Genomic DNA, 20,428 nt, shown 5'->3' with positions numbered 1-20,428 from the left:
TTGGTGTGAACATCTTGAGAACCACAGTTTGATTCCCGGATCATGGGGTTTCTTTCTGTGGAGCATGTGTCCCCTGTGGCTTGGTGAGTCTCCAACTTTCATCCTTGAACCTTGAATCTATATTAAACTATATTTTAGAGACAGGATTTAGGTTCTTGCAAATGTGTAAAATGTCTACTGCGCAGGAGTAATTCCTTTAAATCCAAATATATAATATGTTTTTCCAAAATTGCGCAGCCCTGCACAGAATCCAGGGTCTGGGACGGGAATGCAACTAGTCTTCCGCTTGAATTTACTAGCCCAATTTACTAGTGCTGATTATGCACTTGATTGACGGCACACGGACGGCGCTTCGAGACAACCATAAAAAAGAACGGCGTGGTTCTTATTCACACTTTTATGGCTGCCCTCAAAGTGGTACATTCCTGGCTATAAAACACCCTAGTTCGCACTCACCATGTAACTCAGTCTGTTTTATCATTCGTTATCCATATCATCATCTATTCACACATTTCTACCCACTGCATGTACCTCATCTTTGTGCCTTTGGTGGTCTTGTTTAGCCTTTCCTCACATGCGATTGTGGAGATGCATGGTTCTCAGCCCCCCCTTGGGACATAATTACTGGGAGGTTCTTTTCCACCTTTAACACTCCCTCCCCGGCTCTTTCCTACCCTTTAACCACCCTGCGCTTCTATACTCTGTCTTTTTAGCCAGGCAATGTGACAAAGCTTATCTAGAAAACTAAATGGAGCTAGTATTAAATAGTATTTCATAGTATTCACACAAGGGCGATTTTTATTTTAATGATAAAAACAATAAATGTGGCTTTTCCTGGACCAGTAAGTAAACCGATGCTGCAGTCGACTCTGTTCTGCTGCAGCAAAGACAAGATCACTTCTATCCTCACTGGACAATATCTAAGGACACATACATCTGCAAAGGAGACACAAACAACTGAGAGTGTTTGAAGAATGTCAGAAGCACAGAGTTTTAAGCGCTAACTTCATATGTAAAGAAATTTACTGCCATAAGTCCAGATAATCCTCTTCTTTCGGCTGCCGCCTAAAACAATCCACATGGTCCAAATACAGCAATCAATAGTTTTCCTCTTCGAAGGTAAACTTTTGATCCACTTGAGCGCGTCCCGATCCTCTGACGGCTCCTCGCGTGTTTCTGTTTTGCCCATTAGACGAGTTAGCGTAGAGTTTATAGCTGACTATACAGTTAAATTCACCAGATGCTCTTATGCTGTCGCCTGTGCCTTCCTGTTTGTGATTCCCTGGGCATAACCTGTCATGCGCTGCAGCATCGCGGCGTCCGGAATTTGTTTCCAGAATGCGACAGGGCTGGCCAATTATCCTGTTGATTAAAACGCACCACGCGATTGTTGAGCCGACCTTTATTCAAATCATGATCAGATTAAGATTTGATTATTTCATTACAGCCCTAATTCTCACATTTCTTCGCTTCAGTCATGCAGTTTGGACTAATCTTGTTAACTTTGATAGTTTCTTCTACCCACCAATCTGTACTAAAAGAAAATGACAAAATGATAGATTTAGGCACATAATCTAACATTGGATCAGTTGTGTTCATCATGGCACCGTGAATTTGCTGCCTGCAGAGGGAGTATCTGGCAAAATCATGGCCAGACTTGGGAACTGTGTCTCAGTGCCCCTGTCCTTTCCTTACAAACATTTCAAACCATAAAACATGAAATGCCATTATGTCCGCTTTAACACTTGTGTGAATCCCAAAACACCAACTGCAAAACTAGAGAGAATCACATGCATTTCAGAGCATGTTTTTGAACGTCTAAACTACAGGATTAGCAGGTCTTACAGTATAATTACACTTTTTTGGCATGGAGTATATTTATTTTTTACTGCAAAGCCCATTATAGTATTACCTAAATATTGACAGCCTTTACGATTTGCTTTTTGCGACTATTCAAATTGCAATTTTGATTGAATCCTGACAGCTGCTCCCTTATTCAGGTCTGGTTAAAATTGTGGCTCAGAGGAAGTGATAACTCTTGAGTAGAGTGTTGCTGATAAAGTGCGTGGGGGCTGAGCATCTACAATGAAGAGTTTTCCTACATTATTTATAACACTTCTCAAAATGACCTAGTTTACAGCACAGCAGCAAACACTGTTCCATGATCTGTATACATGAAGCGTCGAAGGCCATTAAGCAAGATAAGCAGCTGGTGATGTGGAACTAGTGGCCGGCCATATAACTGAGGCAGATTCTACATCAGATGAAGCACATGATGTACATGACATGCACAACTTGTTCTGACTTTGTTCCCACCAAAATGTGTTAACATCTTTCTAGTTTCAGTATATTGTTTTCTCGACAATTGAATTGCCTGTGCAATGACTGACAACACAAGAACGAAATTAAGATTTATGTGTAGAAAGGGAAAAGTTAAAGGTCTTTTCTGACAGATACAGACCCAATGTCCCAATTAAGACCAAGACGAACGACTGTGTAAGAAGTATTACATTTGAATGGGTTCAAGAGAATCCGATTTGATTATTATAAAAAAAAGGTGCATTTATCATCCTACAATTTTATCAGAAGAAAAAGTTCTCCCAGATTGACACGTCTTTTCAGTTGATGGCGTTGCCTTTGAAAACAGTACCTCATTAGACTTCAAGATGTCAAGGTGTTTCTGAAGTTTCCGAGTGCCTAAACATTCTTATAGAGTGATTGAGCGGCGCTATCACGGAGAAGATAAAAAGCATGGCAGGAGGCAGCGAGCGCAGCTAGAAGTTTTTCAGTTAAGTAATGTCTAGACAAGCTCGGAACTGGATCTCACGCAGAATAACGATGAGCTCAGGAGGACTTTCAGGCAGATCTGGTTTCAGCGCAGTCCAATCTCTTTGTCCACAGACCCACCCTCGGTGATGCAAGTCCAAACAAACACGGGTGTCACTCTGCTTTTGACCTTTTGTTTCCAGTCTTCAGTCCAGACTTCTTGCTCTCAGAAGTCAATAAACTTAATGAAACAATCACAGTGATTTTAGAATATGATAATAAACTGCTAACATTTGGTCAAACTAGTAACTAAAGTGAAAGTTGCTGGTTTAAGAGATAGAGATAGATTGGTGGTACAGCTTTTAATCACCCGATAGACAGCAGTGTTGGACCTCCTGTGTTTACGATCCATCCCCGCCCAGGCCCGTAATGGCGGCGTGTAAGAGGTGCCACGTGCTCAGTTTCTTTAGCGAGTCCTTTGTCTGAAGGATGGAGACATGTCCGGCTGCATATAAATAAGTGTCCTTGTAATCGTTTTACTATCAATTCACGTCGCCTTACCTTTAAAACGTGTCCTAAAAATATTCCTAACAACTTGGGGAGCATTATGAATTGGTCGGGCAGGTGACGGTAGAGCAAACCTGTTGGTATGCATTTCAATGTGCTGCGTGAGTCAGTGTGTTTGTCTATGAGGGGCTCCATTAGACAGAGGCCATTAATCATGTTACACCCTGACCCTGTCTCCTTTGCCTCATATTTCTACTCAGACGACCATAAACAAAGTACTCTGTCAAAAACTTCAAAGTCACTTACATTTCACCCCTATCCTCGGCGAGCTACAGGCTGTGTAATGTAGCAAGCTTTTTCACAGATGCTAACAGAGCTCTGACCTTGTGAACAATTGGATGGGATACCTCGGTGTGTCAGCAAAGCAAAGCTGATGATGGGAAAGGTTATGGTTGTAAATAGCACACTTGATTATGTATTTACTGCACTGTAGAGGCTCCGACTAACTACATGAACAAATGTGCAATGGCGGTCAAATAGAGAGTACAATTTTTATTTGACTGTGATTATTCTACAATTATTCTTTTAAAGCAGTACTAAGTAACTTGTTGACCTTAATTAATCATTTTCGTAAGCCCTCTGGGGGTAATACAAGTGTTGATGGGATGATTGGGGGGGTCCTTCATCTCCCCCTGGTGTCTCTGGCCAGAAAACCACAATTGCAACTTTGCTGCCACCGGAGATAGCACCAATACACACTAATGGAATCACGAAGAAGAAGCTAACGGGCAAAGCTAACTGTGGGCTAGCACCACTTAAACAGTATTTACAGCCAAGTTTGAGTGAAAAAAAAAAATCTCCATTGTGTAATTGGATGTACAATGTCCCTCTCTCTCTTTGTCTTTTCTGTCAACGTAGTACTTGCTCTCATGGACATTTAATGAGTAAAAAACGCAACAGGCTACGACACCTACAGTTGCACTTATGGCCTCTAGGGACACAAGTTACTTAGTTCTGCTTTAAATAATCGTTGTGATATTGTTACTTACAGGGGCAAACCTTCCATCGGGCTAATATGGTGATAATCCTACGTCCCACCATGTTCTGCAAGTGCAACAGTACTTATATAATGTAGGTTTTTATAAATGGAACAAAACATGCAGTTGGCCGTCATCTTTATACTTTTTACTTACAAGAAATGTAGGGGAGTATCTGAAGATATTGTATATTCATACATCTGACATAATATATTTGTCTTTTAAATTTAGTTGAGTAAAGTGCAGATCCTCAAAGACACTTTACTTTGTTGTTTGAGAGACAAATCGTATTGTTATTTCCAACGGGTGCCACAATTACTATATACCAGACCTTTAGATACCTTAACAAGTTACCACTTCTGTTGTAGGTGGCGCTGTTGTTGTTGGCCAGGCATTTAGTCATAGCTATAGATTTCCAGTCAGGCTAAATGAGTTGCACTTTGGCTGATTGAACGATTGATGTTTGTGAACTGCTTAAATGCTCTAGTTTCATTGTTTCACTGTATATTTGCTGCAGCTTTGACCAAATGTTCCAAAACAAAGTCCTCCTAAGGGTGACTAATAAAAATAAACTTAACCTTATAGCAGCTAGATGAAAGCTGCCCCGGCAAATACACCATTCTATTAGTGCCTGAACTTTGTGATTTCAGTAATGCCAACATAGCTTTGTCCTTGCAAAACATTTGGAAAGGATACGTCCGTGTGTCAGCAAACCAAAGGTGATGATTGTAAAGGTTAGCGTAGTAAAGTGCACTTTTGATGACATTGTTCGTGTGTGACCTGATTCGGTTATGAACAGATGATGCAGGGACATTGCCTGCCGGGGCGCAATGCATCAACGTCCCCCAACATGTATGTCCACACGCAAACACATAGGCTCCCATAAGCGACCGGGTGACCCTCAGCGGCCCCAAGAGGGAGAGAGATGTCTGCAGTTTGACAGTGTGTCCTCCCCTCCTGCTGACCTGCCAGACACTTCCACACAGCCAACCGCGTACAGTCACCTCAGAATGTTTCACACAGTCTGCCATGGCCCGCTGTGGCTTGGTTGGAGGCTTGTAAATGAGGTGGCAGCGGTGGTGGAATTTTTTTGTGTCCCTCGTGTAATACGGCTTATCCCATTGTGGGTGCATCTCCTTCACACACACACCCGCACACACACAAACCTCAACACAGTCACCTTCGACAGGGAGCAGAATGGGGCTGTCAGTCAAAAGCACAATCTAATAAGGGCCAGATAGGATCCAGGAGGAGAAATTAGGGAATGAAAACACCGGACAAAATGCTGCCTTCTGCACAGAGACAGCAACACACGCTTTATAAAATACCCAGAGTACAAGGCTCTACATCGGATGTCAGCTTCTTACTGTTAGAACATGTTTATCGGGACACAAACAGCTTGTTCTCCCTAATAGTTGGGAGTTTTGATGTAAACATAGCAGTAAATATATTGCAAGGTGAGGTTAAGGGAGATGAAGATTACCATGCATCTTGTCAACATAACCAGCACTCTTTTGCTTTGCACAGCATGTTTTGCCTATTAGAGGCCAGTGACACTTATTACTTGTATTTATTTTCGCTTTAAAACTTTTTTTTTGCTGTGTCATCCCCATAGTCTCACCAATAGCACCCTGTTCTCACAGCATAACTAAAAACTGTTGTTTCCATTTTTGCTTTTAGTCCCTCTTCTGAGCATCCTTTTTCTCCTTGACTTGCAGATTTTATAATGAAGCCAAACCAACAGAAAAGTCACAATGTAGCCCATTACAGTAATAAGACGTTTTTATGGCTTGGGTTCGGAAGATGTTTGCGTGAGAGTAGATTATATTTACTGACCTTGGCAATGTACACATTTGAGTTATTACAAGTGTCGTTGGCACAATCCAAACGTGTGTGTGTGTGTGTTTTTTTTTCCCTCAGAGGAGATTCACCCATCTGTCTTGTCTGTCGGGGAAAGGCAAGAAGTTTAATCAGAGAAGTATACACTCATTGAAGCAGAGAGAGAAAAAAACATGACTGACTGAGGTCGGAAATAGTAAAAGTCCCAAAGGGATCAACAGAGAATTACTTTAACTGTAGGTGAAGTGGCTACTGGAGATCAATATGAACTGTCAGCAGAGTGGAGAGCGTTAGAAAGAAAGGCTCGTGCCATGAGCAATGTTTCAAATTCAATTGATTTTTTTCAGCGGATAATTACCATCAACATGTTTTAGTATGCAAATTAGACTACTCTTTTTTCTCATTTCTATTTGATAAAAGTAAGATTTAGATGGAGATCAGATGGAGCTTATTAAGTTTTTAACACCCTTTCACTCTCCATTACCTCGGGCTATGTTAGGTTTCTGTAAATACATGTTTGAGGAATCCCGCACAATGTAGCCTGTCTTCTTTTCAACAAGGATGTTATGTTTATTTATATGTGTTTTTTGTAGTTTATTTGCCAATTAACAAAAATAAGAAAGCGGGAACGTTTCTAACAGGATTTCCAACATGATTTAAAATGGCTTTCGTCCATTGGTTTAAAGTGTAATTAAAAAAGTACTCAAAGTGTGGCTTGTTGTTTTGCAGGAGATGTTCACGCCAGAATGCAGGTTCAAGGAGTCAGTTTTCCAGAACTACTACGTGATCTACTCGTCCACTGTGTATCGGCAGCAGGAGTCGGGCCGCGCCTGGTTTCTGGGCCTCACAAAAGAAGGGCAGGTCATGAAGGGCAACCGGGTGAAGAAGACCAAGCCCTCGTCGCACTTCGTACCCCGGCCCATTGAAGGTAAAAGAACTTCAGTGCTAAAATAAACCTTAAGCCTTTAATCAGATCCTTCTTACTCCCATTGTCCATATTCTCATAAAATGAATTCATACTCTGGATGCTTGGGAAAGGTCATGCTTCAGAAAAGTGGCATTTAGCCGTTGACTATCAGTAATTACAACGTCCCTCTGCAACAATCAATGCTATCTATATTTGGCCCAGGAGCAGAATTAGTGCAATGCAAATGAGGGATTTCTCCTACATCAGTATGCTGCCTTCTGAAAAGATAAAACTTTTAGAACAAAGTCACAAGATTCATTTTACTTTAGAGTTTTACCAACAGATCCATGAAGTCACAAAGTTAACACATTTATGACTAAACTGTTAAAGAAGAACTAAGTAACTTGTTTACCTTAATAAATCCTTTCCGTAGTCCCTCCCTGGGGGTGATACAAGTGTTAATGGGATGATTGGGGTTTTTTTCATCTCCCCCTGGTGTCTCTGGCCAGAAAACCACCCATGCAACCAATGCCTCCGGTTCGGAGCCACCAATACACACTAATAGAATCACGAAGAAGAAGCTAACAAGCAAACGGGCAAAGCTAACTACAGTACTAGAGCCAATTAAACAGTATCTACAGCAAAGTTTGAGTGAAAAAAAATATCTCCATTGTGTAATTGGATGTACAATATCCCCTTCTCCCTTTGTCTTTTCTGTCAGCGTAGTATTTAATCTCACGGACAATTAATGAGTAAAAAAACGCAACATGCTACGACACCTGCACACACCAGCTTGGTACGTCTGACAGCAAAACCTAGCTCAAGGTTTGGAGATTATCGTGTAAAATAGTTCCATTGTTCTGTGCAGATTTGCAGGATTATACAGCAAGCATGAGTACGCAGACGGCATAATAAAAGATGTTGCGTTATTCTATCAACTAATTGCATTCTGTAAATTCCATTGTCAGCAACCCGGCGTTGTATGGAGGAACATGTTCGCTCAAATTGATCTAGCAGCTAATGTTTTACCACCATACATTTCATTTGCTCTCATCCTTGGCATGTATAATAGGCACAATCATGAAAACCTGTCAAGCGAAGAGCTGACATGGTCCTCATCCTGTATCTTGCGCCAGTATTTAATTGATTCCCTTGGCTACTCTTTCTCTCTCTCCTCTCCTTTTTTTTTCCCTCTCACTTTCTCCCTGCAGTTTGCATGTACCGAGAGCCGTCGCTGCACGAGATCGAGGACAAGCACCGGTCCAGGAAGAGCTCAGGGACTCCCACCATGAACGGAGGGAAAGCCGTCAATCAGGACTCCACATAGCAGCGAATGAGCGCGGGGCTTCCAACGCACTGAGCAAGGGGAGGAGGGCTGGCTTTTGACTTTGGGAGAAAAGGAAAACTCCATGGCGCTTCCCCCCCCCCTCACCCCCCAACCACCTTAATACATCATAGACTATGAAGAGGAGCAATGCTGTACCAACCCGTAAAAAAAAAAACATAAAACAAAAAAACAACTGAATCCTTGCCTGTGAAAACCTTTTAGATTAATGAATATGAATACCAGACATTTTCAATCAGGACATGACATTTTATGCAAAAAAAAGTGGCTGTGGTTTCTCTTCACACGAGTATCTATCATTTCAAAGTTACGCTGTGAAAATCAAGCTTTAACTCTTCAACTTTAGGTTCTCTCATGTGCTTGGTTCTGTTATTGGTTATGATCTTGACTCTATAATATTTTTGTGGTTTTTATGTTTTAAACTGTACTGCACTTATTGTCACGCTTTCCTCCAGTGCGAGGGTTAAGACTGAATGAATCAGCCAGTACCGGGCTTCAGAGTGCTTATAGGGGGATGTGTTTTATTGTGATGTTTACTGTAAGTTTGACTCATGCGTGACAAATAGGGCTGTCTTCAGAAACACTGAACGCTGTCCTGCAAGTGTCCCACAGTGGCAGGGCGGAGCGGATAAAAGCAATATATGAGCGCAATCTAGTATGTCTCAAGATAGTGATATCAATCCAGCAGCATGTCTGTGGTTGTTTGCCTGCGTTGAAGACAGATTAAAGAAAGTCAACAGAGAAATGTTTTAAGATAACTACAATATACTAATGCTTTGCGAAGAATATTCTATTTTAGATATATAGATGTCCAAACTTGACCAAAAATGGCAAAATGTACGGAATAATCACTATTACAGGGAGGAGAGAAAGACCAGCATCAGCACTATGAGCCATGGCCTCCACTGGTCATTCCATAACTGCACCTCAAGTAACACAAACACAGCTAAGCTATCAACATGTAACTATATATCATGCTTTTACAGACATGAACAGATTATAAAGGTAATATTTTAAAGTGCTTGAAAGAAAAATATTTTTGGTAAAAGTTTAGACACTGGTTGTGGGTTGATTTCGATGTACTTTTGTGTTCCTTTCAATGTGAATGAGATTTATCGACATTGGTGGACAGGGTGTGACTGTTTAAATATCTCTGACCTGGGTTTGTACATTATTTTTGTGTCTCAAAAGAAGGCATGTGGTTAATAAGGATGTACCATCTCAATACAAAGAGTTATTTGTATTCTGTATTCTCATGCTCTGTACATCTTCAATTTCTTGGTTTTGTGGCCCATGAAATGAGCTATTTGCTGCTAGTGTAGGAAGCTTGTTCATAAATCACTCTGACAGGGCTGTATAAACAAGGTGAATTGACTGGTATACCTGGTACTCCATGTGTGCTTCATAGCTCATTCCTAATCTCCAATTAGTTCATCTTACTCAGGAAGTTCTCTAACTGTTCCGTGAATGGGGCCATATTAAAAACTGGCTGCTCGCTGGCGACCCAGCACCTGTTGCACAAATCCTGGCCCCTGTGGTGCATTCACTGATGTCAGGATTCCATAGTTTTCCATAGGAATACTGTACAGCTAAACCTTACCTGGTTAGGGAGACAACGCATGAAGAGTGCATGTATTGTAAATGTATAATGAGGTGGAAACTGATAAAAGATTTGCAGATAATTAGTTCAAAACTTTTTATGCAACATTTTGATCAGTATTTTAGTGAGATTTATACCTCTCTCCAGTATCTGGTTAGATATCATTTTATAGGTTGGTGGTATGTACAGTAAATAGCACATATTCAGTTGCACAGCGCAACAGTGGTACATCATCAAGGATCTGGGAGGGTGTTCCAGCCTGAGGGTTGGTCCACAAAGACCAACTTACACATACAAGCAAACTGTCCAAGTAACTTCAGCAGCAGCAGAACAGTGACACATGCAGCATTACTCCACATTACAGAGTACACCGGCCAGACCAGCATCTGTCTTTTATAAAGGTTTATATTGGTGCAAATGTGGTGTGTGCAGATTCAAAGCAATGCATGAACTTGGAAGGAGTCAATGTCAAGTGTTTGACAGTGAGAGTGAGAATAAACGGGGAAAGTGTTAAAGTGTCTGAGGTGTAACATGCAGTGAAGAAGCAGAAGAGCACTTTTGGGTTTACTGGTGTATGAAAGTGAGTGAAGACCTTGATCATATGTGATGTTACTTACATATAATTTACTCTCTTTGTTTGCTGATGATTTCACAGCATTGATCAGAACATGCTCATATATGCATTATGAATTGTGAGATGAAATTAAAATATGCATCGATTATAAGATCAGAATGACGTTAGTGATTGTTTAAGAATAAAGAATATCTTATCAAAACAGTGTGTGTTTGTTTGGATTCAAGTCCCAGGTAACAATGACTGTGGCAAAGTCCAACTACCACCTCTACAGTGTCTTCCTTTTATCAATTCAGCAGCAGCGATTTATATCTCTGCCTTTCTCCTAAATCTGATATGCCATTTCAGGACGTCTATCCTTTTGCGCCCTTAATTCTCCTGTTGTCATGGAAACAGACCGACGGTGTCTACGAGGAGAGAGTGAGGAGGAGGAAGGGGATCAAGGTTCCCTTGACTTTTAGGACGCGACTTCACATCGTCTTCCTCACACTCTATGTCACCTCGTCTACATTCATTTCACTTTTTGTTTTGTGGACGTGCCTTCACAATCCTCAGTGTGTTTAATGCTTTTCTTTTCTGTTCTTTTAACTTTTACAAGCCGCGCTGTCCCAAATGTCAACTCAATATGATAGCTCTGTAAAAACATGTGGGCTTTTACGTCTCCCTTCCAGTCAGACGTTTTTTGCCCACACATAGTAGTCACCATGAGTGGAAGATCTAAAATGAGAAGCAATTAAAGCTGACCTGCTAAATACCATCTTGAATATCATTAAAAATGTATATATCCCCAGGTATGTGATATTTTCGAGCTTAACATTTAGCCCAGAAATTAAAAGTCACTTTTTGCATTAATTAAGAATTGAAAAATGATGCAAAAGTTAAGGGACATATGGCAGGTTTTACGTTGTCAGGGGTAACGGTGGTGGTAATTATTAATCATATGAGTCATTTTACTGAAGAACATGTATATTTTTATATTCTAAACATGAGAGGGAGACTTCCAGACTAACACTCATACAGCCCCTGAGGAAATGTCAAACTATGAAAAACTATATATATGTTTTAGCAGAAACTTGACTATGGTTGTGTTAATTATGTTGTAATAAGGAAGTGATTAACCTGTAATATGTTCTTTAAACAAGGGAGTGTGTATTTTTATCCTTGATTGTCCGCAGGAACAAAAACATGAGTTTTAAAAGTTTTAAATGCCAACATTTCTATTGGTCTTTTGGCCCACACAGCTTATCAGCAAAGGACTAAAGCAGGCAACACATATGGACAGGACTTATATAGACAATTAGAGTGTGTATAATGACCTCAATTCAAACAGCACATTTTCTCATGGGGTTTCATGTTTTAATGCCATTTTCTAAGGGGTTTGTGAATTGCTGTAAGCGGTGCACTTCCAGGGAAAGTGGCTCTTTGGCTCACCAGCACATAAAAACACAAGACTATAGGACAAGACAGACAAGCCTAGTAGAGAAATACACAGAACAGTTCGATCCATTTCTGTGGCTGTTTCTTTGAGTTTTGGGCAGATCATGTATTGAAATAGGAGCACACAACTATGAACAATGCGAAACAGAACCCAACATAACATACGAAGATCATGTTAGAACAATAGGTTTTTGAAATGAATCTCCAAACCGAAAACCCCACACTTTGAGACTAATATTGTTGAGGATTAAGTCCACAATATCACTGTCATGCTTATTCCAAAAATCTAAGATAATCTCCACCTCAAATACTTGCTGAGGGGGTCGCTTGGTTTACAAGACACCAGATAGAGAGAGTCACTTATTAAACATCCTTGATCAGTCAAATAAAACTCTTGTGTATTTTTTTTATTTTTTTATTGTTGTGTACTTCGGGGAGTCCCTGTTTTCTGTATCCCGGCCTTGTACTGCAATAGAACAAGCATTGTGCATTTCCCTTGCCTTTAAGTGGGGCATTCCGACTCTTCTCATTAAAAATAATTGGACTGTGTTCAATTATTACTCCATGATCCTCTTTTGATCTGGGCATGGCTTAAGCCTTTTCCTATCTGCGTTTATCACATCCGTATAACCCGCTAACAGGCGATAGGACTTACACTTTTCGAACGCTGGGAACGAGATCGCTCAGCTTTCCCCTGGACTGCCAATTTCTGCAGCAAGGTATAAATGAGGCACCCACGCACCCTGTCAGCCCACTCAGCCGGTCCCTATCCCACACTATACTTTTACAGCGGTGAAAGCCTCTGCAGTGAGAGCATGTAAATGTGCAGGCTTATGTTACTAAGTGAAGCACAGTCCCCATAGCCGAGGGACAGAAGAGAACAGCTCCATCGCTCTAATCATTTTATGCCTTAGCGTTACCTACATCATCTGATTCTCTCCAAAGCACTTTATGCATAACTGTTATGGATACCCCACATTTTTAAGATAGCTAGTTAGTGCCAAGGCCTTAAAGGCATTTAAACTAATCTTTTTCCTCATATTGTTGGAGTGTTGTCGTCACTTCTTTTATTCGACTTTTTTTCATTGCTTTTTTGTTGCGTTTTCGTCACTTTTTTGTTGCTCTTTTGTGGCTTTCTTGTTATGTTTTCGTCACATTTTTTGCAACTTTTTCGTAATTTTTTTGTTTTGTTTTTTTTGTTTTTATGTTGCTACCGTTTTTTTTAGGATTATAAGTTGTACCGGAGTATAAGTCGCACCAGCCAAAAAATGCATAATGAAAAAAAAAAAACATATGCAAGTCGATCCGGAGTATAAGTCGCACCAGTCTTGGCTACTACCTGAGCATGGAGATGTAACTGCACCATTGACAAGCCTCTCCCGGCAGCACGTTGTTCAAACACCCATTTTCAAACTCGTTCCTCTCCCTGTGGCCATTGAGCTTTTAGCCACCGTAAGCATTTTTTGTTTTCTTCATTGCAGTAACTCACTCTCTCCAAACTTTACAGTTTTTTGTTTCTTTGTTTGTTTGTCTAGCAGCTGTCAGTGAACACAAAATAACCCAAGGTGAAGTTATATATTTTGATATATAAGTCGCACCTGAGTATAAGTCACACCCCCAGCCAAACTATGAAAAAAAAAGTGTGATATTTTTACTTTCTTTTCTTTCAAGAAGCTTTTAGATTTGAGTAAGGTCAAACTAGAGAAAATGTACTCGGTTTGGGAGGTTAACTAAATAATCATCATGCATCAGTTTTATGTGGTGGGTTTCTCATTTCTCAACTGATCAGGGGTTGACTGACCGCAACTATGCCCCAATGGCATCTCTGACCATCACCAATCCCTTTCCCATCGCATTCGGCAAGAGAAGGGTCCATTGACAAGGACACAACATGCACTGAAGAGAAGACCTCAGTCAAGGCACTCTTTAAATCAGTACAATCATTTGGATCCAGGCTTTTGTCCATTAACAAAATTATTTGCAAATAACTCCTCAAACTGCGTGTTTTGCACAGTACTGTATACAGCCAACAGTACCATCTAGTCTCCCTGCCGTAATATAACAGAGCCGCTTACTCGCTAATAATAGAACGATGAAGAGCTAAAAAATGCATTAAGTCCTTACATTCTTTGCCTGTGAGACCCTGAGGGATAGCTGCACGCCCTGTTCCATTCTTTCTATTAAACAGACAGACAGTTGCATTTTTAACAGCAGTGCCTCCAGGAAGTGCTTTTTCTGAGATTTTTTTTAATGCGCTCATCTGCACAATAATCTGCAACGTCTGGAGTCATACATTATGCATACACTCTCTGCACACCCAGGCATAAGATGGAGAGCACCCACTTCACCAGAGATGAAATACACTATAACTAGTCCCATGCGTCAAATAACTAATCATCTCAATAGAATAGAATAACATCCCATTCATTTTACCCATAGACATGATCAATTGTTAGGAGTTTAAAGGCGCAACGGAGGTTTAAGCAGGAAAATAGTAGCTACTCTCCAGATGTTTATTGAGAAGTTTATAGGAAAAAAAATGGATTGGAAATTTACTTCTCTATTGAACTTTAAAAAATCCCAAACCGATGCTAAGAACTGTTAATAAAGAAGCATCTGTTTAGCACTTGTCCCTGACAGGGATAATTACGGCATTTAAAAAAGTGATAATAATATTTGAATTTGCCGTCATTGAGGGATTTATTGAATATTCAGGAGTCAAAATCGATACGGTACAATTAGACTAAGAGGAGCAATCATTTGTGTGCTGTGGAGGGTAATGCTAATCACAGTGCCTGCATGACTGCGCTTTACTGACAAGTAATCTGAATTTGGATAATGCTTATTTACTCACTTGGGGCCGCAGTGGCGACTTTAAATATTGAGTAACATGCGCTTAATATTATGTTTATTCTTATTGTTTTCGTTGGCAGTACCTTATTTTACTTTTTTGCTCTCGACACACAGTCATTCCCTTAGATAAACAACATCAAAGTCTCATGGGGTCGACTAGATTCGGTCTATTTATGGTTTGAGCTACTGTGTGTTTTTTCCTATTGGAAGATACAGTGGACCCAAAACATGATAACGAGAGAATGAATACAATCTTTTGATAATCTGAAGTTTGATCATGTTAATGTTGGATGCACAATATTTAGGGGAGACCGGGGCTATATATATATATGTGTGTATATACAGTATGTATATATGTGAGGACAGGACACATTTGAATTTTTGTTATCCTTTTTCCCAAACTTTAATATCTGGGTTATTTCTGTAATGAGAGCTTTCCTTTAGTTAGTTCCTTAAACAAAAGACACTGATCTGAAAGACATAGATGTTAGCTTCGATTTGAGAACATGCTAACATGCTAAAGCCGTTCATCAGCTAGCTTACATTGTTGGTAAAGTGGACACTCAGGGTTATCTGTCACAAAAATTGAGGGGTTATTTGTCACATGGGGTGTAACATGGTGGGACATCTTTTTCTTTTCTGTCTAATATGTTTTTCTGATCACTTTATTTTAACATTGGCTTTTATAGAGACTGTATGTTTGGGTCATTTTAGTGAGTTTGTATATTCTACACCTCATACAGCATTTTTTTTTTTTAAACTAAAGAATATGCTGTATGAGGTGTAAAATATACAAACTCACTAAAATGTTTTAGTTTTTTTTTAAACTAAAAAAAAAAGTTTGAGAAATAGCCCCGGTCTCCCCAACAACATTGTAATGTAATAACCACAAAAATGTTGCATGCTCAATTTGCAATTTTTGATTTATTTGAAACATTTGAAGCAATGAAAGCATGTTGTTTCTTGGTCTTGTCATAGCTCTATTAGCTCATTTCCTTGGGCATAACACTGACATTTGATCAACTATTTAGTGCATGCTTTTGTATGGCCTTATATGTATGGACATGCAATAAAAAATAGAGGGACACGGTCCGCAGCTCTTGCAAAAGTAACTATAAGAACGTATACGGGAACACTGGAAAGCATCTGAACAGTAAAATGAATTATGCAATCCCATGTGTCACTGAGAAAGTACTGCAGTCTCCTTTAAGCCCAGTTGTTTAGGTCTCTTGAAGTCAGCAGCTCGCCCAGGTTTTCCAGAAGAAGAAACTGCATCCACGCATGCCATCCCACAGCACGCGTCTGCTCTTCTTCTCTCTCTCCACCACTTCAGGCTCTGGGCGTGAAAGGTCGTTTTTCATGTTCGAGAGTTTAAAAAGCATCTCTAAAAGGGTGCGCATCTTTGGTAACTCCTGTGGCAGAAAAGAAGAACACATTTAAACACACGTATCCTTGATTTTAAGGGGACATTTAATATCGGAACAACAAGAAAATAGAAAAAAAAAAAAATCTACAAAATTCAGCAGTTTCACTTAAAACACAGAAACAAATGAACATTTTCATGAAGTTGTAACCCGGGTTAAAAATCTGTCATTATACAAAACAATTGTGTATACTAGTTCTGCCCCTTTAAATTTTCCGTGCGTAGTGCGTGCCCTTCGACCTCACGTAGCCAATCACGTGACGGTGCTCAGCCAATAGCGCAGTGGAGCACTAGTGTTTAACCTGGTTGCGGCGTCTTCCTCATTCAGAGGTGTGGGGAAGCCGACCGACAGCTGCGGACAGGTTCGTGCCTTACAAAATATTCACTAGTGTGCTCGATTCGATTCATGCCTGTTAAGTTAAGCTTATTATTGTAACTTATAGAACAACCTACTGGGCTGCAGGGTATCCGTCGCCGCCATCGTGTTGCGTTGCGTAAAGGAACTGGTGAGTAAGTTGAATGAATGAATGAGCTACATGCTACATGCTAAATGCTAAGCTAGCGGCGCCGAGCGTTAGCATTAGCAGTGGCATTGGCTTTTTAAAGTGTATTTAATACATGTCACGAAAGTAATTTTCTGTGCACACAGATCTAAGTGTGTTTACATGCATTGAGATAATTGGATTATGCAGTACTGTTGGATTTCTATGAGCTTTGTGTAGCTAATGCAAAGCTAATATGGCACTTTTTGACTGTTTTGTCAATCTCTTCATGTTGTTGTTTATACATTTGTTTATTTTGTGTACACTTTGACATTGATATGAACATTAGCTACAGTTAGATCAACTTAGTAACCTTAGCCCTATTATTTATTGGTCTGTTGTGGTGTTACAGGCCAGGTTCTCTCAGTCTCTTGGGAGACAATTGATGGCGAGCTGAACTAAGGCTGGGAGCCTACCATCTGAGCTGCATCCACTGAACAGCCACCCTGCTGGTCTGGTAGGAGGGTTGTTCGCAGCCTGTCCTCCACACACTCTCAATCAACCGACGTTTCACCTCACTTGCACATCCCCTTTCCCTACGATAAAACATGGACTTGCAACTTTGAACTCTCACAAACCCTCGTGGGTTGTCGCGTTGGTTGTTTTGAACGAAACCAATTGTTTTTGGACAATTCTTTTTGTTTGGTTTGTGTGTGTGTATATTTGCTAAGCTTTATTGTCATATTCCTCCAGCTAATAATAATACAGTGCACTTAACTATCAATTACCGGTTCAACTGCAGTGTGTAAATATTCTGGGGTTTTCTATTTTTTTCCCTTGGTTCTGTTATGTAAATATTTTGTTTCTAATCACTATTCAATATATGGTGCCTGCACCAAATTGAAATGAAATGTGTCGTGTTGTTCCTGACCATTAGCTCCTGTAGACGGACTTAGTCTTTTGTGACTTAACTAGCCTATACATTATTCTTTAACTAGTAGTATTAACAATACTTTAATACTCATCAGTGAAAGCAAATACCCGCTACATCTTGGCGAGCTAGCCAGGAGCTAGTTTGTACAGTGAGCAACACGATATAATAACAGAAACAATTCATTCATACTCACCAGTCCGGTTTTTGCAATGGAAGTTTTTGACACCCTGGGGATAAAAATTCCTAATGCCGTCTTAGTGGATGGGCCGGTTAAAGAGAGTTCTGCCGAAGTTATAGATTTTCTCGATCAGTACGGCGACATTAATCGCGATGTCATTATCGATGATAGCGAGTCCGAATTTCATCATATGCTCGTGATCGAATTTATGTCAGGAGCGTCAGTCGCAAAACTGTCTCCACGACTGCCGTATTCATTTATTTCGGACGGAAGTAACGAATTCAATATTAGGAATCTATCCCAAATGTACACCTCAAAGTTGGGTGGTTCAAAGACTGACACTTATTTAGCAGACCTGAAGGACATTGCTAAATTGTCCGGAAAAGAGTACTCAATTGTTCTTGGTGAAATGATGTCCCAGATCCGACAAGCAATAGCACAACTGCATCCTACTGCGGGAAATGTCCTTAAAATAGAACAAAAGCAAGCTGACCAATCAAGAAAGCTGACAGAGCCACCTGTACCTCCTCCAGTGCCAAGTAGAACCTTTGGACAAGTGTATGCTCCTTTACAATCCTCTTTCACCCCACCTGTTTCTGCTCCTAACAGTGCCAGTATAAACAGCACGGGAAGACGATCGATTGCACCTGGTGATCTCAACCCTCCTGAGGTGCAGCGCTACGTTGTGGAGCATGTGGTCCGGAGCAGTGATACGTCCATGCATGCCACCCACCGGCTGAGACCGTTCTCTGGTAAAGTGTCCAGGCCGAACAATGAAATGGACTATGACACCTGGCGGTCTGGCGTCGAGTTGGTGCTGCGGGATCCAGCCATCTCGGATCTCCAACGCACCAGACTAATTCGAGACAGCCTGCTGCCCCCTGCCTGTGACATGGTGAAACATCTAAGCCATGATGCGCCGCCTGATGTGTATCTGCAGCAGCTGGAGTCGGCGTACGGTACTGTCCAGGACGGAGAAGAACTTTACGCTGCATTCATGGACACTTACCAAAATCACGGGGAGAAGCCGTCTGAGTACCTGCAGAGACTCCAGGTGGCACTGCAACGTGCTGTGAGGAGAGGCGGAGTATCCGAGAGGGATATGGACAAACGCTTATTGGCTCAATTCTGCCGAGGATGTTGGGACAATGGATTAATTTCAGAACTCCAGCTTAAACAAAGGAAATCAAGTCCCCCGTCTTTTGCTGAACTTTTACTACTTCTACGAACAGAGGAGGACCGAGAAGCCGCAAAGGAGCAAAGAATGAAGCAGCACTTGGGAGCAACTAAACACAAAGTAACTACGCATGCTCAACTTGTTAACAGTGCGGACGATGAAACAAATTTGTGTACTGTAATAACAAATTTCACCAAGGAGCTTTCGCAACAGATGACCGCCATTCAACAACAGCTTTCCGCTCTCAACGCCGGGCAGACCAGTGGACACCAGGCCACAGCTACATACTCTGCCCCAAAGCAGTTTGAAAGCGGAAAGACAGGAAGAAACGCCAAACCAACTTCTTCCAATCCGAAACCTGGATATTGCTTCCGCTGTGGGGAGGATGGTCATATTAAGCCTCAATGTGACTCTGAGCCGAACCCAGCGCTGGTCAGTGCCAAGCGAAAGCAGTTTGAAGACAAGCAGCAGAAGGGGAAGGGACAAAATCGATATGGAACGAAGCATTTAAACTAGCTCCAGTTCCTGGTGTGGGACACCCAGGGGCTGAGCAGGACCAACTTTGTCCCGCCCGGAGTAAGCTTCCTGTGACCTGTTCTGAGCTGCTGTCCACATCAAGGAGAGTGCCAAAAGGACTTATAGGATCCAGATGTACGGCCGATGTCAAAGTCGCTGGTCAACAAGGGTCCTGTCTGCTGGATACCGGGTCCCAGGTTACGACCATTCCAGTTTCCTTCTACAACGAGCATCTCTCCGATCAACCAGTTCAATCCCTGAACGAGCTACTCCACGTCGAAGGAGCAGCAGGCCAAAATGTTCCCTATCTTGGCTACATCGAAACCACCGTGACTTTTCCCAAAGACTTTGTCGGAAGTATCATTACTGTTCCAACTCTTGCACTCATCGTTCCTGATGTCAGACCAGGGTTCCCCACCTCAATCCTGATTGGCATGAACACTCTCGAAACACTCTACGATCAGTTTCGGCAAAGCGACCATTTCTCCTTCCAACCCAATGCATCCGGATACCGAGCTGTACTGCAAACTCTCCAAGTGACTTACCAACAAAGCTGCAGTGACCACCTTGGAGTTGTTACGCTGCTCAGTAATTCCGCTGTGCTCGTTCCTGCTGGCCACACCGTGCTGCTGAAGGGCTCCGCTAAAATCTCTGCTCCAGCAAGTCAGTATGCTGTCGTCCAACACCCGGATTCAGGCCTGCCGGGTGGTCTGTGCGTTAGTAGCTGTCTTGTCGCTATGCCAACGCGTTCACCTCACCAAGTACCTGTCATGGTGAGAAATGAATCGGAGCAAGACATTTACGTACCACCTTCGACCATCATAGCAGAGCTGGGAGCGTATGAATGCATCGT

The 20,428-nt window shown here is 41.4% G+C and overlaps 1 protein-coding gene across 4 annotated transcripts in view; it reads left to right on the top strand.

Moving 5' to 3' along the window:
• The window catches only part of fgf12a (fibroblast growth factor 12a), a 33,787-nt gene extending 23,010 nt beyond the window's left edge, over nt 1-10,777 (top strand). For all 4 annotated transcript variants that reach the window (XM_079570044.1, XM_079570043.1, XM_079570042.1 and 1 more), the window contains 2 exons: nt 6,879-7,077; nt 8,268-10,777. In XM_079570044.1, coding sequence (XP_079426170.1) covers nt 6,879-7,077; nt 8,268-8,383 — 315 coding nt within the window. In that variant the 3' untranslated portion in view covers nt 8,384-10,777. The remainder of the gene's footprint in view (nt 1-6,878; nt 7,078-8,267) is intronic.
• Nucleotides 10,778-20,428: the final 9,651 nt, after the last annotated feature.

Source organism: Gobius niger (assembly GCF_951799975.1).
Source record: "Gobius niger genome assembly, chromosome: 13".
NCBI classification, from domain to species: Eukaryota; Metazoa; Chordata; class Actinopteri; order Gobiiformes; family Gobiidae; genus Gobius; species Gobius niger.
The sequence above is the reverse complement of the archived record's forward strand: the minus strand, read 5'-3'. Positions and strand labels throughout refer to the sequence as shown.